Here is an 11964-nt window from a genome sequence, read left to right on the forward strand (position 1 = left end):
ACGACCTCCTGCGTACAGAGCTGCACTCTACCCATTGAGCTACGCCCTCCCCCCGATTGTTTTTGTGATACTAAGGAACTGAGGCCAATTTCTGTTTGGTTTTTATTTTTTACATTTTATGAAATAACCGAACACCAGTTTACTATTTCAAGTGTGAAAAGAACCTTCTTTTTTCCTGATATTCAGTTTATTTTTTACATTTTGTACATGACTTTATACTTTACATATGCATTTCCTTTCTTACACATTTTATTTTATCTTTTTTGAGGGATGGTCAGTTTACAGTGCTGTGTCAATTTCTGGCGTCCAGCATAGTTTCAGTGCATATATTTGTTTTTATATTCTGTGTTTGGGTTTGATAATGATATTGAGGTGTATTTTTGGTCCTTTCCTTCCAGGGCACAAATGAAATATTTACAGAGAAAAGACATGACGTAGAATGTGCTGGAACGGCCTGCGTCAGGGAGGGTTTGCTCTGGTGTGGGGAGGTGAGGTCAGCATCAGTGGTGAATTGATGATTCTGGGGCCTGGTTGACCGGAACCCGGGGGTCATTTTACTCCTCTGTCTTCTCGTTTTGTGACCTCAGTTCTTCAGAGTGAAAACTGGTAACAACACCGAGGGGTGTTGTATGAGGGGTGGCCGTAGCTCGGGGCGTGGGGGGGGCGGGGCGGCTGGAAGCATTGTACCCAGCAGGGCCACTGAGACGAGGGAGACCTAGGTGGTCCCCTCCTCCCTTGGGGTCTTAGTGTTCCCATCCAGGAAATGGGGTCAGGCAGCTGCTGTGGGCCACGAGGACCCCTCGCCTCTTTCACCTCCTAGTCTGTGCTCTGGGGCTGGGGTACCTGGGCGGAAGCTCCAAAGGGGTCCTGTCCTCTGCCTCACCAATGCCCTAGAGTCCCCTGTCCCTGCAGGCTCTGTCGCTGAGCTGTCTCGGCTGCCTGGCAGCTCTGGTGAAGGCAGCTCCCCATCCCAGAGGAGCTGGAGGTATCGACAGGGGGCTGCGAGGCGAGGGGTCCTGTGGATGACAGAGCCTAGGCCTTCACCTTCCAGAGGGTGACCGTGCTTGTCTCAGACCGTGAGTGAGTGCCCGACTGAGTGTCTCAGCTGGAGGTGCACTGGGGTGAGCCCTGGAGATGGATGGGGGGAGGGTCCCTGGGCAGGGAACTAGGGGTGCTGACTTGTGAGGGAAACTTGACCTTGCTGTAGCCCACAGGCCACACGTACCCTGCCTTGAGCTGATCTGACTGAGTCTGACTCTATTGGCGAGTTCCAGTGATTCTCTCTCCTTGGGAGCATCACTGGATGCTTTTTTGGTGCTCAGGCGGTGTCCTTTCCCAAAGACTCAGCTTCCCCGTGTCCCCTCCCCTCCATATAGGGTGATGGCACCTGCTCCATCCACACCCCACCATAGACTAACTCCGTCCCTGACCTGACTTCACGTGTCCAGACTCTTCATGCCTGAGGTCCCAAGTAGGGTCACACAACTGACCTTCTGCGTCTCAGCCTTCCCTGGGATCCCTCCTCCTCTCCTTGTTCCCCCAGAACTGTCCCATGTCCCTCTCACTGGCCCTTCTCCCTTCCCAGGGCACAAGGACTGCACCCCAGGGGCTGGCACCGCACAACAATGCTCTGTTCTGGGTCACGGCTCCCACCAGCACTCAGAGCTCCCTGGTCCCTGGGGGACAGGTTGGGGGGACGTCAGGTACATGGAATCTCATGTCACCAACTGTCCCTTCCTGTAGTCACTGACCCTTAACCGAGAGGCACGGCCAGACACAGAGTGCACATCAGACATGTCAGATGATAAATGACAAGGTCTTTATTAAGGAGGAGCAGGAACAGGGCGGGATGAGACCCGCCTGGTCTGAGCTGACCTGGGCAGAGGCTCAGGGGTCCATGGAGAGTGGGGAGGGGGGTCTGGGTGAGGAAGCCCCCGAGGGTGGGGGCCCGGGGGCCTAACACTGGGAGGGGGACACCGTCTTCTCCACGGTGCCCGCCTCGTGCGTGACCTGACAGCTGTAGCTGCTGTGCGACTTCCACGTGCTGGGCGACAGGCTCAGGTAGCTGCTGGCCGCGTACTTGTTGTTGCTCTGCTTCGAGGGCTTGGTGGTCTCCACGCCCTGCGTGACGGTGGTGCCATCTTGCTTCCAGGCCACCGTCACGCTGCCCGGGTAGAAGTCACTGATCAGACACACCAGGGTGGCCTTGTTGGCGGTGAGCTCCTCAGAGGACGGCGGGAACAGAGTGACCGAGGGTGCGGCCTTGGGCTGACCTGCAAAGCGGGGGAGGGGCCGGAGGTCAGACGCCCGGTGCCTGTCCTGGGAGCTTCTGACCTGTGTCTCAAAGTGGGACAGGGGCTGCTGAGGACCCAGGAGGACCCCTAGTTCAGAGACCAAACTGAGTTTGAGGGTCCCTGCCAAGGAGGGTGGTCCTCCATCCTCTCCCCATTTCCTTAGGAAACCCTGAGGCTGAACACCTGCCATCGCTGTCCTGAGACCCCGTCTGGGCCCTGGTCTCCCACACAGACATCTGACCCTCACCCCCTGTCCTGCCTCCTCCTGAGCTTCGGAAGATGTCTGTTTGGGGCGGGCTGTCTGTCTTGAAAGTGGGTGACGTGAGCTCTCTGGCGTCCCGTGGAGCTGATCTCGGGACGTTTTGGACCCGAAAGTCTTGCTCTTGGGACCTCGGCTGTTTTCCCAAAGGGGTCTGTTTTTACGCTAATCTGTCTCCCCTGCAGCCTGTCTGATAGGGTAGGAGCTTTGCTGATCAGAGAGCGTTCCTCTGCCGGTCCCCTTCTTAAGTGCCAAGTCCTTTTTGTCGTCCTCCCTGGCCAGCTGGTCGTATCAGCAGAGGCCCAGTGCTGGGAGTCTGCCTTTCTCACAGGAGGGTTCACGTGCAAGGGGCCCTGTGCTGCCGAGACCCAGGAGCCCAGCCAGCCCCTCAGAGCTGTCCTCTGAGGACAGCTTCCTGGGTTTCAGAGCCGTCTCCTCTCTCCTGATTTCCTTTGTGCAGCTCCCCTGAGGCCGAGGCCGGCGCAGGGCTCTGTCTGTGACAGCCCCACAGAGACCTGGCGGAGCCCTGCACCCCTGCGCGTCCCTGACCCTGGATCCCTAGACCCACAGCCCTGTGGCCGTTCCTGAACCTGTGACTTGTTCTCCAGCCTCGGCCCTGAGGGATCCGGGCCCCTCTCATGTCTCCACACGGTCCCCCCTCAGTTGTCTGTTCCCTCCTTCCCCTTGAGAAGGAGGCCCCGAGTACCCCCAGAGACAAAGCGGGTCCACCTGGAGCCCCGATGGGGCAGGACAGAGCGGAGCGAGTCTAGGGGCCAGCCTGGCCCTGGCAGACGGACAGAGGCAGCAGGTGATCCTTGGGTCAGAGGGGAAGGGCTGCTGCGAGCGCAGAGGTGAGCAGGAGGGTCTGACAGGCTGGGGAAGAGGTCGGGCCCCAGGGGCTGGGCTCCTGCTTGAAAGCCTGACCCGAGGCCGACACAAGGCCCAGAAAAGAGCAGAACAGCAGGAAATTGCCCAAAGTTTGGGGAGAGCCGGGAAATCGGGGGTGGGGGGAAGAGGAGACTCACCCAGGACGGTCAGATGGGTCCCTCCGCCGAACACAGCACACAGTGACACAGGCTTGAACAAAAACCCCTCCCTGGGACGCCCCTGCCCCACCCCCCAGCCCCCCACCTGCAGCTGAGATGGAGGAAGTCGGGCCACTGCCCCAGGCTGGTGGCTGCTCTGCAGGGGTCCCCGTGCCTGCCCTGCCCATCCCAGGGGCAGAACGTGACAGGGACCCGGTGCCCAGCAGTCACACTCTTGGAAAGGCAGGATCCCAAAGGGGGTCGGCGTGTTGGACATGGTTTTCCCGTGAACCGCTGTCGCCCAGGAATGGGAAGGACACCACGGGAGGGCATTTGCCTCCCTAAGGAGTGGAGTTCTCTGGAAGGACTGGGGCTTCTTTTCTACCTAGGGTTGACAGAATCCTGATCCCTTGGCGAGACCACAGACGGAGGGCAGGAGGTGATCTCGGGTGTCCCCAGGCCACCCACAGAAAGGGCAGGCTGCCCTGGAGTGAACTGACCGTAAGAGGCTTCGCTGTCACCCCAGCTGGGCTCCCTGGGTCTCGGCCCGACCTCCCTGGGGTTCTCCTGCATTGGATGGGCTTCTGTCGGGAGGCCTGGGCTGGTGCCAGTAGGGAAGGCCAGCCTGCACCTGCAGGGAGGACGCCACAGTTTCCCTGACACCCCTCAGCGTCTCATGTGATCTTTGTGTCTGGGAGCATTTGATTCAAAGGGGAGACATAAGTGAGCGCCTCCACTGTGTTCCCGAAATACCACCTCACTAGAGAGAATCCGGTCGATGGGAGAAACGGCCCATCCCAGGCCGGAGGCTGGAAAGGCACAAGATGGGCCCACAACAGACTGTCACAGCAGAAAGCAGGGGGGTGTGTGGCGGTCTCCCCAGGCGGTGCCCGAGGCCCTGGGGCTCCCCATGCAGGCTCCCATGGGCACAGGTGGGACACCGGGATCATCAAGGGAACAGCACGGGGAGCTGTATTCAGTACCTTATAGTAACCTGTAAGGAGAGGAGCATGAAAGCAGATCTATGTGTGGATATGAGTGAGTGAAACATGCCGTGCACCAGAAATGGACTGAACATTGGGAACTGACTACACTTCACTAAAAAGTGTTTGAACGAAAATAGAAGCACAATGGATCCGAACACATCAAATCCATGTACCCTAGTGTTGGTTGTTAACTTTCAGAAGACGGCAGGGACCAGTCACCGTTTGGTAAACCGCTCCATTAAAGAAAGAGCAAACCCGGGGTGAGGGTATCGCTCAAGAGGTAGCGCCGTGCACGAGGCGCTGGGTTCAATCCCCAGTACCTCCTCTCCAAATAAATGAACCTAATTACCTCCCCCCAAGTTAAAAAAATTAAATAATACAGTTATAATTTAAAGAAAAGAACAACAACAACAACAACAACAACAAAACCAGAACACCAAACGTATCTCTGTATTCACTGCAGCTGGACCTGACCCCAGAGCAGTAAAGAGCATCTGAAGGGCCTCCCTCTGTGGGCAAATGGCAGCCTCAGCGGAGGAAGGAGCGCAGAACCGGAACATTGCACCCGGCCTCCCATCCCACCTGATGGACCTGGAATTTGCGCGTCAAAGGAAGATAATTTTACTAAATGACCTGTGACCCCAGAAGGACACCTTGGATGGAAGCAGCCAACTGTCCTAGCAACGGTCTCGCCCAAAGGTCACACCTGACCCCGCTTCATCTTTTGCACCTCAGAACCATCTGCAGGCACACGAAGCAGAGAGAACCACTCAGGTACAGCCCAGGGAGGCCGGGGGCCGAACCCCGACCCTGGCGGAGTCCGGGAGCAGCAGCTGAGCTCCTGGAGCCCCCGCCCTGCAAGGAAAACTAGAGTGATTTGGAAGAGCCTGACGGAGCCACCAGGCCCACCACACATCGATCGCCGAGCCACACTCTTCCAACCCTCATAGAAAGGACCCGAAGAACCATAACATCACACAGCACCTAAAACACAACCAATTCCACACACTTGTGACGACTGCGAGGCATGTCACCTGAAAGCGATTTTGCTTTTGTTATTTTTTTGAGGGAGGAAGTAATTAGGTTTATTTATTTACTTACTTAGTGGAGGTACTGGGGGTGGAACCCACGACCTCCTGCGTACAGAGCTGCACTCTACCCATTGAGCTACGCCCTCCCCCCGATTGTTTTTGTGATACTAAGGAACTGAGGCCAATTTCTGTTTGGTTTTTATTTTTTACATTTTATGAAATAACCGAACACCAGTTTACTATTTCAAGTGTGAAAAGAACCTTCTTTTTTCCTGATATTCAGTTTATTTTTTACATTTTGTACATTACTTTATACTTTACATATGCATTTCCTTTCTTACACATCTTATTTTATCTTTTTTGAGGGATGGTCAGTTTACAGTGCTGTGCCAATTTCTGGTGTCCAGCATAGTTTCAGTGCATATATTTGTTTTTATATTCTGTGTTTGGGTTTGATAATGATATTGAGGTGTATTTTTGGTCCTTTCCTTCCAGGGCACAAATGAAATATTTACAGAGAAAAGACATGACGTAGAATGTGCTGGAACGGCCTGCGTCAGGGAGGGTTTGCGCTGGTGTGGGGAGGTGAGGTCAGCATCAGTGGTGAATTGATGATTCTGGGGCCTGGTTGACCGGAACCCGGGGGTCATTTTACTCCTCTGTCTTCTCGTTTTGTGACCTCAGTTCTTCAGAGTGAAAACTGGTAACAACACCGAGGGGTGTTGTATGAGGGGTGGCCGTAGCTCGGAGCGGGGGGGGGGGGCGGGGCGGCTGGAAGCATTGTACCCAGCAGGGCCACTGAGACGAGGGAGACCTAGGTGGTCCCCTCCTCCCTTGGGGTCTTAGTGTTCCCATCCAGGAAATGGGGTCAGGCAGCTGCTGTGGGCCACGAGGACCCCTCGCCTCTTTCACCTCCTAGTCTGTGCTCTGGGGCTGGGGTACCTGGGCGGAAGCTCCAAAGGGGTCCTGTCCTCTGCCTCACCAATGCCCTAGAGTCCCCTGTCCCTGCAGGCTCTGTCGCTGAGCTGTCTCGGCTGCCTGGCAGCTCTGGTGAAGGCAGCTCCCCATCCCAGAGGAGCTGGAGGTATCGACAGGGGGCTGTGAGGCGAGGGGTCCTGTGGATGACAGAGCCTAGGCCTTCACCTTCCAGAGGGTGACCGTGCTTGTCTCAGACCGTGAGTGAGTGCCCGACTGAGTGTCTCAGCTGGAGGTGCACTGGGGTGAGCCCTGGAGATGGATGGGGGGAGGGTCCCTGGGCAGGGAACTAGGGGTGCTGACTTGTGAGGGAAACTTGACCTTGCTGTAGCCCACAGGCCACACGTACCCTGCCTTGAGCTGATCTGACTGAGTCTGACTCTATTGGCGAGTTCCAGTGATTCTCTCTCCTTGGGAGCATCACTGGATGCTTTTTTGGTGCTCAGGCGGTGTCCTTTCCCAAAGACTCAGCTTCCCCGTGTCCCCTCCCCTCCATATAGGGTGATGGCACCTGCTCCATCCACACCCCACCATAGACTAACTCCGTCCCTGACCTGACTTCACGTGTCCAGACTCTTCATGCCTGAGGTCCCAAGTAGGGTCACACAACTGACCTTCTGCGTCTCAGCCTTCCCTGGGATCCCTCCTCCTCTCCTTGTTCCCCAGAACTGTCCCATGTCCCTCTCACTGGCCCTTCTCCCTTCCCAGGGCACAAGGACTGCACCCCAGGGGCTGGCACCGCACAACAATGCTCTGTTCTGGGTCACGGCTCCCACCAGCACTCAGAGCTCCCTGGTCCCTGGGGGACAGGTTGGGGGGACGTCAGGTACATGGAATCTCATGTCACCAACTGTCCCTTCCTGTAGTCACTGACCCTTAACCCAGAGACACGGCCAGACACAGAGTGCACATCAGACATGTCAGATGATAAATGACAAGGTCTTTATTAAGGAGGAGCAGGAACAGGGCGGGATGAGACCCGCCTGGTCTGAGCTGACCTGGGCAGAGGCTCAGGGGTCCATGGAGAGTGGGGAGGGGGGTCTGGGTGAGGAAGCCCCCGAGGGTGGGGGCCCGGGGGCCTAACACTGGGAGGGGGACACCGTCTTCTCCACGGTGCCCGCCTCGTGCGTGACCTGACAGCTGTAGCTGCTGTGCGACTTCCACGTGCTGGGCGACAGGCTCAGGTAGCTGCTGGCCGCGTACTTGTTGTTGCTCTGCTTCGAGGGCTTGGTGGTCTCCACGCCCTGCGTGACGGTGGTGCCATCTTGCTTCCAGGCCACCGTCACGCTGCCCGGGTAGAAGTCACTGATCAGACACACCAGGGTGGCCTTGTTGGCGGTGAGCTCCTCAGAGGACGGCGGGAACAGAGTGACCGAGGGTGCGGCCTTGGGCTGACCTGCAAAGCGGGGGAGGGGCAGGAGGTCAGACGCCCGGTGCCTGTCCTGGGAGCTTCTGACCTGTGTCTCAAAGTGGGACAGGGGCTGCTGAGGACCCAGGAGGACCCCTAGTTCAGAGACCAAACTGAGTTTGAGGGTCCCTGCCAAGGAGGGTGGTCCTCCATCCTCTCCCCATTTCCTTAGGAAACCCTGAGCCTGAACACCTGCCATCGCTGTCCTGAGACCCCGTCTGGGCCCTGGTCTCCCACACAGACATCTGACCCTCACCCCCTGTCCTGCCTCCTCCTGAGCTTCGGAAGATGTCTGTTTGGGGCGGGCTGTCTGTCTTGAAAGTGGGTGACGTGAGCTCTCTGGCGTCCCGTGGAGCTGATCTCGGGACGTTTTGGACCCGAAAGTCTTGCTCTTGGGACCTCGGCTGTTTTCCCAAAGGGGTCTGTTTTTACGCTAATCTGTCTCCCCTGCAGCCTGTCTGATAGGGTAGGAGCTTTGCTGATCAGAGAGCGTTCCTCTGCCGGTCCCCTTCTTAAGTGCCAAGTCCTTTTTGTCGTCCTCCCTGGCCAGCTGGTCGTATCAGCAGAGGCCCAGTGCTGGGAGTCTGCCTTTCTCACAGGAGGGTTCACGTGCAAGGGGCCCTGTGCTGCCGAGACCCAGGAGCCCAGCCAGCCCCTCAGAGCTGTCCTCTGAGGACAGCTTCCTGGGTTTCAGAGCCGTCTCCTCTCTCCTGATTTCCTTTGTGCAGCTCCCCTGAGGCCGAGGCCGGCGCAGGGCTCTGTCTGTGACAGCCCCACAGAGACCTGGCGGAGCCCTGCACCCCTGCGCGTCCCTGACCCTGGATCCCTAGACCCACAGCCCTGTGGCCGTTCCTGAACCTGTGACTTGTTCTCCAGCCTCGGCCCTGAGGGATCCGGGCCCCTCTCATGTCTCCACACGGTCCCCCCTCAGTTGTCTGTTCCCTCCTTCCCCTTGAGAAGGAGGCCCCGAGTACCCCCAGAGACAAAGCGGGTCCACCTGGAGCCCCGATGGGGCAGGACAGAGCGGAGCGAGTCTAGGGGCCAGCCTGGCCCTGGCAGACGGACAGAGGCAGCAGGTGATCCTTGGGTCAGAGGGGAAGGGCTGCTGCGAGCGCAGAGGTGAGCAGGAGGGTCTGACAGGCTGGGGAAGAGGTCGGGCCCCAGGGGCTGGGCTCCTGCTTGAAAGCCGGACCCGAGGCCGACACAAGGCCCAGAAAAGAGCAGAACAGCAGGAAATTGCCCAAAGTTTGGGGAGAGCCGGGAAATCGGGGGTGGGGGGAAGAGGAGACTCACCCAGGACGGTCAGATGGGTCCCTCCGCCGAACACAGCACACAGTGACACAGGCTTGAACAAAAACCCCTCCCTGGGACGCCCCTGCCCCACCCCCAGCCCCCCACCTGCAGCTGAGATGGAGGAAGTCGGGCCACTGCCCCAGGCTGGTGGCTGCTCTGCAGGGGTCCCCGTGCCTGCCCTGCCCATCCCAGGGGCAGAACGTGACAGGGACCCGGTGCCCAGCAGTCACACTCTTGGAAAGGCAGGATCCCAAAGGGGGTCGGCGTGTTGGACATGGTTTTCCCGTGAACCACTGTCGCCCAGGAACGGGAAGGACACCACGGGAGGGCATTTGCCTCCCTAAGGAGTGGAGTTCTCTGGAAGGGCTGGGGCTTCTTTCCTACCTAGGGTTGACAGAATCCTGATCCCTTGGCGAGACCACAGACGGAGGGCAGGAGGTGATCTCGGGTGTCCCCAGGCCACCCACAGAAAGGGCAGGCTGCCCTGGAGTGAACTGACCGTAAGAGGCTTCGCTGTCACCCCAGCTGGGCTCCCTGGGTCTCGGCCCGACCTCCCTGGGGTTCTCCTGCATTGGATGGGCTTCTGTCGGGAGGCCTGGGCTGGTGCCAGTAGGGAAGGCCAGCCTGCACCTGCAGGGAGGACGCCACAGTTTCCCTGACACCCCTCAGCGTCTCATGTGATCTTTGTGTCTGGGAGCATTTGATTCAAAGGGGAGACATAAGTGAGCGCCTCCACTGTGTTCCCGAAATACCACCTCACTAGAGAGAATCCGGTCGATGGGAGAAACGGCCCATCCCAGGCCGGAGGCTGGAAAGGCACAAGATGGGCCCACAACAGACTGTCACAGCAGAAAGCAGGGGGGTGTGTGGCGGTCTCCCCAGGCGGTGCCCGAGGCCCTGGGGCTCCCCATGCAGGCTCCCATGGGCACAGGTGGGACACCGGGATCATCAAGGGAACAGCACGGGGAGCTGTATTCAGTACCTTATAGTAACCTGTAAGGAGAGGAGCATGAAAGCAGATCTATGTGTGGATATGAGTGAGTGAAACATGCCGTGCACCAGAAATGGACTGAACATTGGGAACTGACTACACTTCACTAAAAAGTGTTTGAACGAAAATAGAAGCACAATGGATCCGAACACATCAAATCCATGTACCCTAGTGTTGGTTGTTAACTTTCAGAAGACGGCAGGGACCAGTCACCGTTTGGTAAACCGCTCCATTAAAGAAAGAGCAAACCCGGGGTGAGGGTATCGCTCAAGAGGTAGCGCCGTGCACGAGGCGCTGGGTTCAATCCCCAGTACCTCCTCTCCAAATAAATGAACCTAATTACCTCCCCCCAAGTTAAAAAAATTAAATAATACAGTTATAATTTAAAGAAAAGAAAAACAACAACAACAACAACAACAAAACCAGAACACCAAACGTATCTCTGTATTCACTGCAGCTGGACCTGACCCCAGAGCAGTAAAGAGCATCTGAAGGGCCTCCCTCTGTGGGCAAATGGCAGCCTCAGCGGAGGAAGGAGCGCAGAACCGGAACATTGCACCCGGCCTCCCATCCCACCTGATGGACCTGGAATTTGCGCGTCAAAGGAAGATAATTTTACTAAATGACCTGTGACCCCAGAAGGACACCTTGGATGGAAGCAGCCAACTGTCCTAGCAACGGTCTCGCCCAAAGGTCACACCTGACCCCGCTTCATCTTTTGCACCTCAGAACCATCTGCAGGCACACGAAGCAGAGAGAACCACTCAGGTACAGCCCAGGGAGGCCGGGGGCCGAACCCCGACCCTGGCGGAGTCCGGGAGCAGCAGCTGAGCTCCTGGAGCCCCCGCCCTGCAAGGAAAACTAGAGTGATTTGGAAGAGCCTGACGGAGCCACCAGGCCCACGACACAACCATCGATCGCCGAGCCACACCCTTCCAACCCTCATAGAAAGGACCCGAAGAAGCACATCACACAGCACCTAAAACACAACCAATTCCACACACTTGTGACGACTGCGAGGCATGTCACCTGAAAGCGATTTTGCTTTTGTTATTTTTTTGAGGGAGGAAGTAATTAGGTTTATTTATTTACTTACTTAGTGGAGGTACTGGGGGTGGAACCCACGACCTCCTGCGTACAGAGCTGCACTCTACCCATTGAGCTACGCCCTCCCCCCGATTGTTTTTGTGATACTAAGGAACTGAGGCCAATTTCTGTTTGGTTTTTATTTTTTACATTTTATGAAATAACCGAACACCAGTTTACTATTTCAAGTGTGAAAAGAACCTTCTTTTTTCCTGATATTCAGTTTATTTTTTACATTTTGTACATTACTTTATACTTTACATATGCATTTCCTTTCTTACACATCTTATTTTATCTTTTTTGAGGGATGGTCAGTTTACAGTGCTGTGCCAATTTCTGGTGTCCAGCATAGTTTCAGTGCATATATTTGTTTTTATATTCTGTGTTTGGGTTTGATAATGATATTGAGGTGTATTTTTGGTCCTTTCCTTCCAGGGCACAAATGAAATATTTACAGAGAAAAGACATGACGTAGAATGTGCTGGAACGGCCTGCGTCAGGGAGGGTTTGCGCTGGTGTGGGGAGGTGAGGTCAGCATCAGTGGTGAATTGATGATTCTGGGGCCTGGTTGACCGGAACCCGGGGGTCATTTTACTCCTCTGTCTTCTCGTTTTGT

The 11964-nt window shown here is 56.5% G+C and overlaps 2 gene segments (V, D, J or C); both read right to left on the minus strand.

The window, feature by feature from the left end:
• Nucleotides 1-1800: 1800 nt before the first annotated feature.
• LOC140690829 (immunoglobulin lambda constant 3-like) lies at nt 1801-3855 on the minus strand. The segment is given in 2 exon segments: nt 1801-2273; nt 3579-3855. Coding segments are annotated over 2 exon segments (594 nt in total).
• A 3638-nt stretch (nt 3856-7493) lies between these two features.
• Nucleotides 7494-9458, minus strand: LOC140690830 (immunoglobulin lambda constant 3-like). The segment is given in 2 exon segments: nt 7494-7966; nt 9272-9458. Coding segments are annotated over 2 exon segments (504 nt in total).
• Between the last annotated feature and the right edge of the window lie 2506 nt (nt 9459-11964).

Source organism: Vicugna pacos, chromosome 32, assembly GCF_048564905.1.
Source record: "Vicugna pacos chromosome 32, VicPac4, whole genome shotgun sequence".
Lineage (NCBI taxonomy): Eukaryota > Metazoa > Chordata > Mammalia > Artiodactyla > Camelidae > Vicugna > Vicugna pacos.